Source organism: Corella eumyota, chromosome 5 (genome assembly GCF_963082875.1).
Source record: "Corella eumyota chromosome 5, kaCorEumy4.1, whole genome shotgun sequence".
In the NCBI taxonomy this organism is placed as follows: domain Eukaryota; kingdom Metazoa; phylum Chordata; class Ascidiacea; order Phlebobranchia; family Corellidae; genus Corella; species Corella eumyota.
In genome coordinates this window covers 5,652,773-5,668,249 of record NC_137494.1, presented here as the reverse complement: position 1 = coordinate 5,668,249, position 15,477 = coordinate 5,652,773, and the positions used below count along the sequence as shown (strand labels likewise).

The 15,477-nt window shown below is 30.3% G+C and overlaps 2 protein-coding genes across 5 annotated transcripts; one reads left to right on the top strand and one right to left on the bottom strand.

Annotated features, from left to right (window-relative positions):
- The first annotated feature begins 174 nt into the window (after positions 1-174).
- Positions 175-12,828, top strand: LOC145751812 (uncharacterized). 4 transcript variants are annotated; one of them, XM_082567919.1, is made up of 33 exons: positions 175-278; positions 449-529; positions 659-772; positions 1,171-1,357; positions 2,334-2,487; positions 2,574-2,745; positions 3,437-3,529; positions 3,613-3,784; positions 4,181-4,299; positions 4,383-4,540; positions 4,671-4,821; positions 4,901-4,984; positions 5,096-5,233; positions 5,303-5,481; positions 5,776-5,908; positions 6,321-6,392; positions 6,671-6,758; positions 6,831-7,011; positions 7,456-7,541; positions 7,665-7,762; positions 7,845-8,023; positions 8,353-8,567; positions 8,652-8,788; positions 8,917-8,982; positions 9,375-9,466; positions 9,554-9,672; positions 10,136-10,260; positions 10,438-10,522; positions 10,802-10,885; positions 11,304-11,368; positions 11,450-11,521; positions 11,646-11,840; positions 11,931-12,828. In XM_082567919.1, the coding sequence occupies exons 1-33, from the start codon at positions 210-212 to the stop codon at positions 12,003-12,005; spliced, it is 4,038 nt and encodes a 1,345-aa protein (XP_082424045.1). In that variant the 5' UTR covers positions 175-209; the 3' UTR covers positions 12,006-12,828. The 4 variants fall into 4 exon arrangements, with proteins under 4 accessions (XP_082424045.1, XP_082424046.1, XP_082424048.1 ...); XM_082567920.1 differs by having other exon boundaries at positions 2,574-2,739; positions 11,931-12,827; XM_082567922.1 differs by lacking the exon at positions 10,802-10,885 and having other exon boundaries at positions 2,574-2,739; positions 11,931-12,827.
- A 332-nt stretch (positions 12,829-13,160) lies between these two features.
- On the bottom strand, positions 13,161-14,680 carry LOC145752525 (uncharacterized). The gene has a single exon (XM_082568823.1). The coding sequence runs from the start codon at positions 14,573-14,575 to the stop codon at positions 13,475-13,477; it is 1,101 nt and encodes a 366-aa protein (XP_082424949.1). The 5' UTR covers positions 14,576-14,680; the 3' UTR covers positions 13,161-13,474.
- Positions 14,681-15,477: the final 797 nt, after the last annotated feature.

The following is a 15,477-nucleotide window of genomic DNA, read 5'->3' as shown; positions in this document are numbered from 1 at the left end:
TAAATTTGCACAAGCAAAACCGGCAGCATTATAGAGAAAATGTATAGGTCTACTTTTAATTAGTTAAAAAGTTAAAAAAAAAACTAAATTTTAAAATTTTTGTCTGCTTGCATGTTTGTATGTAATGAAATAAAATTTAAATTTTATTCATCTGTTTGTCATGTTTTTAGAGTTATCTGCAAACACATATATTTGTATATAACTTAACCATGTCAATGGTTACTACGTCTCGTACTCAACGCCGTGATAAATCGGCAACCAGCCAAAAACAAGTGCAAGTATGTAAAAAATATTATGTCATGTGATTATCTTGTTGTATTTTATTCTAAAATTAAATAATAATTTTATAAAACCAAAACTAAAAAAGGCTTTTTATAATCAATATTTGAAAAAATTTCTTTTTTTTTTATTTCTTTTTTATAAAAAATTATTTCTTTTTGTTTTATAGGCAACAGCTGAACAGCTACGCATCGCCAAAATAATTGATAATAGTCCAGAAGATGTGGAAATGAAAAATAAAGTCGCAAAGGTAGATATAAGTAGTTAGGCAAAAATATAATGTGTTAATGAAAAGGAAATGGGTAATTAGTGCAAGAATTTTACAACCAACTAACTGCTGCTATTACATTTGCACCTTTTATGATTGTTTTTTTTGTAGATTCTTGAAGTTACTGGCACAACAGAAGATAATGCTCGCACAGCGCTATATGACACAAACAACGATGCAAACAGAGCCATTGAACTTATACTGGAAAATGGCTCGTCAGAACAGGTTAGCATTTATTTCAAATCGGTGGGCATTGTGTAATTTAGTGTAGTAAAAATGGTTTATTACAACATGTTTTAATATTTGATGAACAACGAGTGTTGTGTTTTATTGGTGTAAACTTGGTTTAATTACAATAGTATAAACCTTTATACAGTAGTTGGTTTTGTGTTTTACATGCGTAAGTTTTTATTTTTCGGTTAAAAAAGGAAGATGTAGTGTTTTAAAGTTTGTTTTGCTAGGGTGTGTTAATTCCACACCCATTTAAGGAATGTGTAAATACACAACATTTTTTATTAATTTATATGTAAAACTTATTACTAGTAGAAAAATCAAGAAGTATTTTTTATTGATAGCCTTTTTGTTATTTTTTTTCAATCAAAATTGTATTTTTTGATGAACAGAATAATGAATGGGAAACGGCTGGTCGTAAGAAAAACAAAAACACACAACAACAGAATAACAACTCGGGAAGAAGCGTGGACACATTCGATGATGAATTCCGAGATCCGAGCTCAAACTCCATGGGACAGTGGTCAAGAGGAGAGTCTAGAGGAAGAGGAAGGGGCAAGAACTCAAGAAACAGCAGAGGTAAGTTTATGTCAAGAAAATGTGTATATACTTTGTACATGTATTTGGGTAATGGTAAATTTCAGATGTTTAATATACTCGTACAAATAGTATAACCAGTTTAATTTTTTTTTAAAGTTGATTTTTTAATGACATTTTTCTTAAAGTTAAAATGGTTTTGATATTTGCGACAATTTTAAATTATTGTTTACATTTCTATTAGATTAAACAATACATTATTGTCATAACATATTTGTTTAATTGTCTGCGGTATAATTTTAAGGGGTAAGTGTTATTCACTTACATCAAATTTTACTGATTAAGTTTTAACATCTTTTAATTTGTATAGTAGCACAGTAGAAAAAACATTAAAATTTTATAGTTTATTTGTGAGTTCGAGCATTTTAAAAATGTGTTTGCTTTTTAAATGCATTTTGTTTTTTATTTTTTACGGGTATCAATATTTACACATTAATGAGGGTTGCAGTTTTTGTGTTTGATTTTCGCTTTAAAATTGATTTTGTGGTTTATCTTACATATTTTTAAGGCTTGGAATTATGATCATCGTACATTGGTTAAAATGTCAAAAGAAAATGTTATACAATATACAACAATGCATTAGTTTTAAATCTTTTTTAAGGGTTTTATTTATTCTATATAAATACCAAGCTTATGAAAAAATGATAAAAAGTGTAGTAAGTTTATAATAATTCATATTGATGTTATGATTAATATTTTATGTTTAAAGTTTGTTGTAAAAATTATTACTCATGCCCTAGTATGTTCTGTTAAAATGGGGGTGTAGTAAATAAATAATGATGTAACCCAACAATAATTCAATGAACTCATAAAAATATTTTTGGTCATGGTCTTTATATTATTTTATCACTGTTTTATTTGAAAATTGAATATTTAAACTTTTTTTTAGAGTTTTCTTAGTATAACAATAACTTTAAAAGCTATAATAAAAGTTAGTTAACAAAAATGTGTTTTTTAGGTAAAAATTTTGACTCAGACAAAGCAAACGAAGATGATGGAAGGGGAGTCTCGGGAAGCAGGGAGCGACAGAGAGGAGGTGGAGCAAGAAGGGGAAGAGGCCGGGGATCAGGAAGAGGAGGAAGACAACCCGGAAGAGGACCCCGACAGTTCAGGTAATTAAAAAAAACCTAATTAAATTGAATTTTCATTGTATTATCTGCAATTCAACTCCATAACTTCTTTTTAAAATTGTTTACAGACGAATTAACAACAATCGTGGCTCCTCGCCAGGCGGTGGCGGCCAAGATCAACAGAACGAGTTTGACTCCCAGTTTAAAAGCTTCACAAATTCGAACGTGGATCCCTCGCAAGTAAATGGGGACACTTGGACAAATGATAATGATGAGGAATGGGGCAAGCTAGAGGTACCGGTAAATATTTATTTATTTATGTTGTTATAATTATTATGCTTCGTGAATAAAAATAAAAATAAAAAAACGAAAATTCGGCAGACCATAAATAAAAATAGGTAAAATTGTTTCTGAGTATGTGAGATCAATTTTTTTCAATAAAAACTTATATTTACAACTTAAATTGTATGTAAAATACCTAAAATGTTAAATAGATTGTTTTAAGAATTGATAATAGTCCTGAACCTAAATATAAATTATAGTACAGGATCTAGAATTTATTGGTTTTTGATTATTTTGGTTTTACTGGTTTTGGGTTTACCTCGTGTTTGTTTTTGGTTTATTGTATGCAAATTTTATTGTAATATTCTGGGTTCTAATGATCATAAATATTTCTTATATATATATATATATATATATTTATATTATTTTAATGTGAATTTGGGATTGCCGAACGATTATTTTTTGCACAACTTGTTAAAAACTATTTTAAAAACAATTACAACGCATCAGCCCACCGGCTTTAATCCAAAACAAATAAATAGTAAAAAACAAGGCGTGAATATAGAACAACTTCCTTACAAAAACAAACAAATTGTTTCACGCCTGTTATCAATTGTACATCATCTCAGCATAAAATTTAATGTGTTACTAAAAATATGGAATGTATTTTTACCGGGTCTTTATTAATTTTTTTTAAACTTTTTATCAGGTTGGAACCTGGTCAAATGACGAGCCCCAAAAAGAAAAGAAGAATGATGATTCCTTTTCCGATGGTTGGGGTACTGGTAGCTGGAATGATGATGTAAGGGGTTAATATTTAAGAGGTTATTTATAAGGGGTTAAATTTTTTGGGCAAATTTTTACCAGATTATTTTTTACCCACAGCTTGCACAAACGAAGGTCTTCCAGGCTCAATCTGCCCCCTCGGCATCCTTGTCAGGACCCCTACCTCCAACCACCTTGGCCCCCCACATTCCACCTACCACCAATGTGGGTACGCAGCCCCAGATGGGTGAGAGAATAGATATTGGAACCCTGTTTACCAAACCCCTTACAGGTAAGAGAATAAATATTATAAATTTATAAAAAAAAAAAAAAAATTTGGTAAATTTTTGTTTTGTTGTTTGGGGTCGTGATTTAAAGCTTAACATTTTTGGGGTCTGCACTCAACTTTATTTGCTTTAACAACTTGAAAAAATAAACATGCATCAATTTTGTCTCTTAAAAATATGTAACATAAAACATTGTTAAAATAACCTTTCTACAGACTCAAAAAATTGGGTTTAATAATTTTTGGCCTTCCAAAAAATTAGAATAAATGTGTTTTATGAGCTTGTTGTTATTCATATCTATAATGTAAAATTTTAACCAGACTTATTATTGTTATTTTTATTTATTTTTTTATATGACTAATATACCTAATGTCCAATTTTTATTTTATTTTTTCTTGTAGATCATTCCACTAACAGTTATGGTCAACAGATCAGCAACACAGCTCATATTGGTTATAATAATAATGGTTCGACCACCCACGCACCTTCTGTTATTCAGCAACTACAACAACAAGGACAGGTAAAAGCTTAAAAATGTTAATTTATTTAAAATTTAAAAATTTTGGAAAACTTTGCAAAAAAATATTTTTAATTTCTTTTTAGTCGAACTCGTTATTCAGCGATAATAAACCAGCTAATAATGACCATGAACAACCAACCTCAAGGTTATTTGGTACTTTTGATCGCCAATCAAGTAACACTTCTACGAACCATACAGCCAGTATTGGACCATATGGTTCAGTGGTCCAAAAACCTGACACGTAAGTGGTAAATTGGTTTTTAGGGCAAACATTTTTTTTAAAAGCAAATAAAAATTTTAAAATATAAATTTTTTGTTTTTTTTTAGAATATTTTACTTTTTTTTATTTCTATTTTGCTCAAATATTTTAGGTCATTCTCTCAATTTAACGGAGGTGAAACAACAGAAAATTCTGGAAGTTCGGCCTTGCTTGGCTCCTTTGGTGAACAATTTATATCCCAGGATCAAAATAATTTGATTGGGGAAATTGGAAAAAGTGCATTTACTCCACTTAAACCTCAGGTAATATTTCCTACTCAAAAATATTTTTTTTAATAAGAAGCAAAATAATTTTTTTTTTACATTTTGTGTGTTAATTTAGAGTGAAGCACAAGTGACATCATCGGATTATAATAACTTCTCACAGGCCCAGCAAAGAGAGGCAACTAAGGCTGTTAAGGCTTCGGTAAACTGATTTTAAAATAATATGTTATTATTATAATTATTGTTTACTCTTTCAATTTTTTTGTAAAAAAATGTTTTTTTATTTATATATTTAATTTTTTGTTTTTTTTAGCTTGGTTTAAGTAGTGAACAGTTGGAAGGTACTGCACAGAGTCAAGGTTTAGGTGCAAATACTTTATCATTTGGTGCACCTTTACCTTCCAGGCAACCTAAACAACAGAGAAGAAAACAAGCAACTGGAGCATCTAAGGTAGTTTAACACAAAAAAAAAATTCTTTAAAAATTAAAAATTTTTTCTTAAATATTTTTTTATTTTTAGATTCCTGCATCTGCGGTTGAGATGCCAGGAGGGTCAGGAGGATCCACTTACCATGAGGTTTCCAGTTTTGATCTTCAGTTTGGAGTGGATGACAACTCTGGATCCCAAAATGTGGAATTTGGTGCGAGTGGTACCCTGCCTCAAGGCTCCGCGGTGCAAAACAGTCTATTCTCAAATAAGTAAGTGCCAAAAAAATTTTAGCAGTGCTAAAATTACATGTTTAAGTTTTAGTTACTAGTCAATCGTACCACCCTATGGGCTGCATTTTAATTGTCGTAATAAGTTAGTCGTAATAAGTAATAAGTTAGTCGTAATAAGGAGTCAACTTATATTTGTTGGTGATAATACCCGCTCACCAAAATTGGCAGTTTTGTTCTTTCATAGGCCTATAATTGGACATATATACATGCTTCAATATTAATAGATTTATTAAGTTGTTAAAAGTTATGTATTATTTTTTGGTTTTATTTTAGTACTGCATCATCACAACAGTCTATGTTGTTAAGTCATATGTCAGGTGCAAGTTTACAAGGTGGAACTGGGGGGAATATGGGGGATTCCAACTCAATTTTTCCCTCACAAATACTCAACTCAGCTCAGCAGCAGGTGAGTTTCGAGTTAGATTTGGTTTTGAAAAACATTTTTTTTTTATTTGAGATAATGTTATTTTAAAAAGTGGATATACATATTAATATTTAAACCATTGTTAAGTTATAAAAAAAAATTTAAAAATTTTTTTTGTTAATAAATTATATTGTAAAAATAATTTCTAACCTCAACTTTTATACATAACCACTACATGAAGAACTATAAGATTTACATACTTTATAATACTTTTTATAAGCCTGTTTCTTAAAAATCTTTCTTTGTTACTTTTAAAATTGAACAAATAAAAGTAGAGTTCAGGTTTTAAAGCTTTAGTTCTAGGACTACAATGGACTATAATATAAAATATTTTTTTTATTCTTAAACGCTTAATAAACTTTACCTAAGTAAAAGTTAATGTTAATCGTTTTAGTCGGAGTCTAGAGGTCTACAGAGGAATGCTTACCAAGCTCTACAACCTGGTTTATCTCATTCTCATAATCAAGTAAGTAACTAAACAATTATTTATTTTATTGTGGGTTCAAAATTTGGGTTTTCATTAATTTTTTACTAGCTAGAGACTATCTTTCTACTAAATATTAAGCCACGTTTATGTATATGTTTAATATTTTTTTAAAGATAATTATATTAATTTTAAAATGTTGTTTTAGTTTTCTAAAAAGATCTGCTATAAATTGTATGAGTAAAGGTTGTCAAAAAAATAATATTTTAAATTTTTTGTGTTTTTTAATACTTAAATAATCTCTAATAATATTTTACTAGGGCACTGTATCAAAGGAGGGTATTTCCCATTTGAGTCAATCAGATTCAAGTTCATCAACATTACACAACTCTCAGAGATATAACGAAGGTAATAAAAATTTTTTAATCTTTTGATTCAATAAAACATTTTCTAAAATTTTTTCTTTATTCTTTTTTATAGGGTCTCATAAAGCTGGGGATCCACCTTTGCGGGGTCCACCACCAGGTATTTCCCACCCACAAGCTTCGACGACCTCGGACAGCTTCATGGGTCAACAGGATGATCTTACCGTGGGTCAGGGGTCATTTGGTCAAAGTAGGATGGGTAATCTGCAAGATTCTAGCTTGGAACCTTCTGCAACGTGAGTAGAAATTAAAAAAAAAATAATAATTTATTAAAAAAATTATTTCACTTTCATTTTGTTATTTGATATTACTTATTTTAAAATTTGCTATATTTTTAACTTTTTTACATTTTTTTAAGCTTTGTGTTGGCTATAAACATGTAAGAGTAATGGACAATAATTTAATAAAAATTGATTTTAAATTAAACTACTTGTACTGGTTAAAACTATTAATAATTTAAATATGCTTCTAGTCTCTTTAATAATTTGTAGTTTATTTGAAAATAAGCAAATAAAGTAGCCCTACAAAATATTGTTATGGCTTTTATTTCATTCAATATCTTAACTTTATTTAAAAATATTAAAATTTTAATTTTATATGCAATTTAAGTAATTTTTTTCAAATTTCATTTATGTCATATAAAGTAAAATAAAATTAAAAGTTTTGTTATTGTTTTAAAGCTTGGGAAGTCATTCTCATTCTTATTACACATCTTCTACTTCACTAACCCAACAATCTCAGCAACAAGATATATTAAGTTCAACTGGTAAGTTCAAAACTTAAACTTGTTTTTAGTACAAACTATGATTTCAGTATAACAATGGGACAAAGAACATTTTTTTTTTTTTTTTAAATTTTTGTTTTAATTTTTTTATACATTTATGTTAAGGTCGAAACTTGAGGTCACCAATTCCTTCATCAAGTCTTCCTGGAAGTTTGCAATCCTCTCCTATGCCCCATATCTCTAATACACCTTCAAAGGATCAGGTAAATTAAAGACAAAATCTATAATTTTATGATATTAATTCAATATATTTTTAAATTTGGTTTAAAAAAAAAAAATTTTTAGACTGCGTCAGCCACAGCTACACAGGTAGGTCTGGCAGCGGCACATGCCACTCCTCGGGTTGGTGCCACGCCGACAAAGTTGACAACTTCTGGTTCGACCCCGATTAATATTCCTGGGTCAAATTCTACAGGGGGTCAGTTAGGAGGGTCGGGATATGGAGGAATGAACATCGATTATAGGTTCGTAAATTTTTTTAAAACATTTTATTTTTATTCAAATAAATTAACTTAAGAAAAACAAACCCAAATTTTTTTATATTTTATTTTAGTTTTTATGTTTTTTCTTGCAGATGTTTAAAACCTGTTAAACCTTTAATGTTATATAGGTTTAAACATGTGCATATATTAAAACAACTTACATGTTGTTGTGTTTTAACAGGGCAAGCGATTGAAAGTTACTTTTCGCTTGTAGTTTAATGTCACACAGTTTCATATTTAATTTAAAACCTAAAAAAATAAATAATTTTTTTTAAAAAGCATATTAAAAGTAATGTCAATTTTTCTATAAGCTCCTCCACCTCCCAACTTCTGAGTCAGCAGTCCTCCACATCTGCTGCTCCCGCAGCTGCATCGCCAGGATCACATCTAACCTCCAATGATCTGTACTCCTCTTCGCTCCACTCGCACCAACAAGCGACTTCCTCCGCACCTTCCTTGCAGAACATCATCGGATCTTCTTTAGGATCAACTGGTCTTCCGTCTGCAAACTCGGCAGGAAATGCTGGTAAGTAAAAAACAAATTTTTTTTGTATTTTTTATTTAGTATATCCAACTATTTTAGCATCAAACTTCTTTTTTTACCATTCAGGGTTCTTAAAACATCAATCGACTTCTGTGAGTACGGCATCGAAAGCTGGTCCACCTAACCTACCACTAGGTGTGCCTCCTATTTTGCCGAACCAATATGGAATTCCGATGGGGCCAGGAGTTATGACGGCATACACTGTAAGTAAAAATTTGTGTTTGAAAAATTGAGTTTTTAAAATTTCAACATTTTAATCGTTTTTTTTTGGCTTAAGTAGTATGTCACAAATTTTACTATTTTAGTTTTAAATATTTTTTTTTTGTTTTAGCCTGAACAGTTGTATGGATATACTGATTCACTGATGGCTGTACCTTCGAGGGTAGTTAACCAAATGGTAAGTTCAAATACAGAGTATGTAAAATTAACCTAAAACACATTACGAAGATTATTAAAATTTAAAAATAAGTAAAAATTGTCATAGCTCTTTTATCAGAATCAGCCTTTTTTCTACTGTAAAATTTTCTTAAATTTCCAACGTAATATGATATAAGAGATTTGGTTTCGTAACACAATTAATTTGCCTCTTCGAGAGAATAAAATTAATAAGGAAATTGGCTATAAAAAAACTCTCTTTTTTTTACAAAAAAATTTTTAAACCCGTCAAGAAACATTATTTAAGAAATTGTTTTAAGGGATTGATTAAATATTTTATTTCAATAACATTTTATTTTTAATGTAAACTTGTTTTAAATTTTTTTTTAAATTAAATTTTTTATATTTTTTTAGCCGAACTATTATGACATGTCATCATTTCATAGTTCCACTAATCCAAGTGCTAACAACTCATCTCACAATAGGGAAAACACCTCAAATCAAGGGTGAGTACCCCCCTTGTTTCTTGTAAACAACCCTACATATTTATTTTTAAAATATTTCTAAAGGTAAAAATAATTTGGAAAATTTAGGAAATTAAACCAAAGAGGGGCTGAGGCGTCAAGCCCCCCTTCGCTTGGGATGATTGGGTCAGGTTTACCCCAACAACAACAAGTTCAAACTGGTCAACACAACCAACAACAACTCAAGGGTAACTAAAATTTATATTTTTAATGATTTTAAAGAATTGTATAAGTCACCACAAATAGAAGTTTTTTTTATATGATGGCTTGTTTTAAAATTTTTTTTGAGAGTTATTCAAATGATGATTATCTTTCGCTCTACTGAAATTCTCGTGTGGCGATTATGATTTTTTATATCTGATGAATCACGTTTTCTTAGTAGCATAATCAGTTTTAAATTAGTTTTGAGTTTTCTGTGATGATTTTAAACTTCATCGTGTCAATCCGTTATTTATTGCAATAACGGGTTTATGTTTTTATTTACTAACGAATGCTTATAGTTTTGTTTTTTTTTTTCTATAAAAAATAGGATGCAGATTTAAAAGTTCTTAGGTTTAAAGTTAAGTCTGCTTATAACAAACACTCCTGAATCATGGCATACCTTTTGTTGTGCTCCATTTTCTGGCGATTATTAACTCTTTATTTTTTTAGTTTCACAAACGGGAAGCCACCAGCAGCAACAACCTTACATGAACCTACCAGCAGCTGGACATTATCCATACAACAGTGGGTTGTATTATAATGCTTTCCAGTATCCGCCCATGTTTACTGCTGCGGTAAGATTAGGTTTTTTGATGATGTATAGAAGAGTTGCTAAATTTTTTTTAATTAAATGCTAAAAAAAAAATTTTAATTTTAATTATTTTTTTAACTTGATTTTTTTCAAAGAAATTTTATGAATTTTTTTTACTTAGTTTTATGACAAGTAGTTTAAGATATTAAATTTGTTATAGGTACCCCAAAATGCTAAACACTCAGTTAATACAACCACCGCTTTTCAACAACCTGGCACTGCTTTTGGAAACGCTTATTCCACAGGTGAGCATCTAGATTAAATAAAATAAAAAATAAAAATTTACAAATAAACTGTTAGTTTGTTTGGCTATAAACCTTTAATTTTAAAATTTTAAACTTTTTTAGGGCTTGTTTTTGGACTTAACTTATCCAAAAAAAACAAGTTTTTAATTTAAAATATTTAAAATTAAGTAAAAATTGTTATTTTTTTGCTTTGCATATAATGGTTAAAATAAAAGTAATGCTAGATTGTAGATTATGGCTACTATATTATTATGTTATGGTTACTATAACAAAATTTAGGCTACGATTCTTTATCACCTAACAATGCGCACCATCATCAGTCTTATAAACCACACAAATATCAATCTAATTTTCCCTTTAAATGTAAGGTTGTGTGACAAAAATCAAACTGCATGATCGCTACACAAAAAATTCTTGATTATTATTTTTTTAATTTTTGCCTGAAATGAAGGCCAACATTTTTTGATTTTTGGTGATTTGATTTATCACTGAAAAGGTGTTTAAGTTTTTTTGAGCCAGTGTTACGATTTCTGAGGTTTAGGTACTACTACAATAGGTTAAAAATTTTATTAATTTTAACAAATTTGATTTTTATTATTTTGAAATATTTTTATGGTAATTAACTTTGATTGTGTTTGGTGAAGTTGCAATCAAAATAACATTTGACAATTTTAGATGATTTATGTTTTATTATAATAAATATAATACTTAAGTTAAAAAAATTCAAAAGTTTTATCTGATTAAAAATTAGTAAAAAATTACAATTTGTTTAATATTTTAGCGTCAATGTCATCAACTAGTAACTTACATGATTTGCAGCCACAAGGATATAACAAAAACCATGCAGTAAGTTTAATTATTAAACAACATAAATTTTCTTGATTTTATTTACAATTTCTTATAATTCTTTAAATCCCTGTTTTTTAGTCTGCATACGAGAAACAGCAAGCTACTTTTCATCACCACACTAACACACCACCACCAGCTTTTAACTTACAGGTAAACTATTTTTTAATTGAGTATTAAGTATACTTACTATACCAACCAACTACACTTACATTATTTGTCATAAAAATCCAAAAACTAAAATTTTACATTTTTTTTACCCAAAAAAATTTGACAGACTTTGACAGCAGCAATGGCAGCAGCCAACACGGCAAATGGGACCGCAGGTGCAGCCCCTGGAATGTCCCCTTACACCCAGGCCCCTTTTATGACTATGTTACCCACGGTGCCCAATCACCATCAACACTCACAGATTCATCTTCACTTACAACATGGCGACGTCGGACAATCTGTTGGCTCACAAAGATCTCAGGTAAAAACAAATTATTTTCGTTTATAGATAAATGTAGTTTTTTTTAAATTTTTTTTATAAAAATTGTAATTTTTCTTTTTCAATTAACAGACTTCTAACCAGTTAGGCAAGAGTGGTAGTAAGGCCCCATTCGGGACAACAAACAACACATACTGGGCGAGCTAGACTGCGAATATCCAGTATTCCAGTTGCCCAAAACCCAATCTTTTTGTTCATAAAATTTCCTCTGATGTACTTCCGCTAGTTCGACTCTGTTTATTAAATATTTGTAAATAACATCTGTAAAAAAAGACGGCTCGTTGTTTTACGAGTTTTTTTTTTGAAGCAAAAGTGCTTTTGTCGTAGTAATTGAATTTCTGTGTGTACATTGTGTGTCGTACTGATTGCAGTGTGTGAATGCTTACAAAAAGGTAAAAAATTAATCACACCACACACTTATAAAACCAATTGACCTATTTTCATATTTTTTCCCTTTTTTGCAAACTCAAAAATACCATTTTATTTTTTGCCTCCCCTTCTAAAAGTATTTTATTAAGAAAACAAATTCATATTTGGAATTAGAAAACCTGTTTTTAATATACATCTAGTTAAGACTTATCGTTTTTCAATAATCATACTCACTGTTTTTTTGCCGAATGTAAAATGTAATATATTCGGATTAGTTCCTACTTGCTACAGTTCCAATCTGTAGCACTTTCAGAGGTCTTTTTTAAACGTTAGATATTTTGTGCTTCATTCTTCATGCGCTTGTTATTAACTGCGAAATTTTTTAAACAAAAAACCTTTTGTGTTACGTGAAAAAAAAAACCTAAGCCTGATGAAAATATAAAACTTTTTTATGTACAAACTTTTTGTTTTTTCTTTTCGAAAATTTGCTTAAATCTGTACAGGCAAACAGCTTTTATATAAGTTAGGCTTATTCTATACTAACTGATAACTACTTTAATATTTGGTATTGGTACTTGTTTTTTTCTTGGTTAATATACACTGGATACTTGTCTTGAACTCAAATTATTTTCATGTGTTTAGAAAGACATGTTGTAACAAAACATCCCATTATCAATATCGCCAATGACTTAAAGACAGGAGTTTAAGGCTGTAAGTTCTTTATAATAAAGTTGTTTTAAGCACAACACCAGTGTTAGGTTTATAACTTAAAACACTGTTGCCTATGTTTTATCACTTGAGTAGTGAGATATAGAAATAAAACTTAATATTTCAGGACTTTAACAATTGTCCGACTAATAATATTTTTAAATGTATTTATATATGCGTTGTACCTAGTTTAAACTGAAGATGTTACGCTTAATACAAATAGGTATGGTATATTACATAACACGATAGTGCAATAAAAATGTAACACGTTGACAATTTCTGACAATAATTAAAACAAAGTTTATGTTGATAGCATGTAGTTACAATGATTACTGCTCAAGTTACACAATATTTACAATCTCTGATATAAAAAGATTTACAGAAAATATCTAATTAAAAAGTTAAAAAAGGGTTTTAGCAACAAGCACCTAATACGTAGGTTATAAAATACAAAAAGTTAGCACGCCTGTAAGTGCAAATACAACGTCTGTTCACTGTACAGAATTTACTACAAGCTTTTATTTGTGTTTTTGTGCAAATTACGCTTCAGCAACCAACTGTTGTTGTGCAATTTGATTTTTAGTTCGTACAGAGTGGATCTCTTTAGTTTGCAAACATTTATCACACACCCATAAGGCTAATTCCTCTTCTTTTAAACACTTGTGAGCATATTCTATCATGCCGATACAAGTGCGGTGATACCACATATTACAGCTAGCTAAGCATCGGATTGCATCGTCATTGACGGATATTTCTCTATTACATTGCTTGCAAATTTGGTTGGGTCCTGGGGGGATAGAATGGGGTGGAGGTGCAGATACAGTGTTGCTATTTGCCAGCTTTTCATTCTCGAGTTTTATTTTGTTCTCTTGTGCTTTCTTTTCAGCTTTCTTTCGTGCTTTCGCACTCATTCCATCTGAAGCCTTTGGCGACTTGCTGTCTGAATTTTTATTCGAACTGATTGAACCTTTCCGACCTGTTGAAACTGGAGAATTCATTTGGCCTGGTGGTCTAGTAAGTGCTTTCATCTGACCAGTATTCTGTAACATGTGACCCTGATTTCCACTTGACACCATGTGATTTGGGCCCATGTTTTGCGATTCATTCATCATCATTTCTTGTTGTGTAGGTGATCCTAACGGACCCATACCTTGGCGAATGTTGCCCATCGGCATGCGGGGTGAGCCCCTGTAAGCGGGGTTTTGATATCGCGATGGTCCAAATCCACCAGGTGGGACATTACTTGGATGAAATCCTGGGCCATGTGGTCCCATCGGGCCACCTGGATGTGGGTGGCCAGGGTGATTCCACCCATTTGGGCCCCCACCATTGTACCCTGGTCTTATCATCTGCATTTCACTCCTTGGTCCCCAGCTCTGAAACCCAGGTCCCATTGGGGCATTTGGTGACTGTAAACGCACCATGGATTGCCCCTGGAAATGTGCGGGCATCATACACCCTGGCCCCATTTTCAATTGTGGTGGTGGGTCGTCAAATGGGTTTGAAGCCACTAAATGAGTTGCTGAGGGGTTGGGTGGGGGGACAATACCCCCTGAACCAGAAGGCGATGACGTCACCGCATCTTTTGCAGTCGATGATGATTTTCTCGTTTTTTTCGCGTCCGATTTTTTACCGGCCATAATCAAAATTTATAAAATGTTTTAAAAAACTACATCAATAAAACAACACTGTGTTGTTTCTTAAAAACGATAAAAAGCCAAAGTTTATAAAACACGTTTAGTCGGCAAAATTCAGCTTGCAAAACAAAAATAACCTAAAACCACTGAGGCGTTATAAGAACATAGATATCCTATATCTTCTTTTTTTTAATTAAAGTAAGCACCCAATTGTTTTAACACTATTTTTATTATGGTTTAAAATCTTAGAATTCGAAAAATATTGTTATAATGAGAATTAATATTATTCTTATTATTACTAATTAACAGTTTTTTAAAAAAGGATAACTTTTGTTGTAATTAATAAAATATTTTGAAATTTTAATATGTTGTCGGTATTTTTTTTTCTGAAAATGCTATTAAAAACGAAGATTTATCCCTCTACAAAATATAAAACCAGACAACAACACAAAGAAAAAACTACATTACGACAGAATAACTCAACAAACATAAAGTATGATTATTGGGCTACTACATTGAAATTCAACTGTCGTTTATAATTTTGTAGAATGGGATATTTGATAAATGGTAACTGAAGATTGGTTCGAATCTGCAAAAGTTTCAAAACACATAAATATTTTTATGTTGTTAGTTTGGTTTCACTTATGACAAAGCCACATTTATTAGCATGTACGTAACTTTAAAAGCAGATTAGAGCAAATTTAAGTATAAGAAATATTTTAAATATTATACCAATTGGATTTAATGATCTTTTTCGTTTACAGACAAATATTTTCATAACAAATATTCTGAACTCTTTGTCTCTAATGCTGTAAATTGCAACATTTGCTGCTCTATTTAGAAACAAAAAAATTAATAACTTAACAACAGAACTATAGACTTATTTCAAATAAGTCATTTTTTTC

Bases quoted from the DNA above. Each gene is read 5' to 3' on its own strand.
- LOC145752525 (XM_082568823.1), bottom strand. From the start codon at position 14,575: ATGGCCGGTAAAAAATCGGACGCGAAAAAAACGAGAAAATCATCATCG.
- LOC145751812 (XM_082567919.1), top strand. From the start codon at position 210: ATGTCAATGGTTACTACGTCTCGTACTCAACGCCGTGATAAATCGGCA. The intron at 7,542-7,664 runs GTAAGTTCAAAA...ATTTATGTTAAG, and splicing joins AGATATATTAAGTTCAACTG to GTCGAAACTTGAGGTCACCA. The intron at 11,522-11,645 runs GTAAACTATTTT...AAAATTTGACAG, and splicing joins CACCAGCTTTTAACTTACAG to ACTTTGACAGCAGCAATGGC.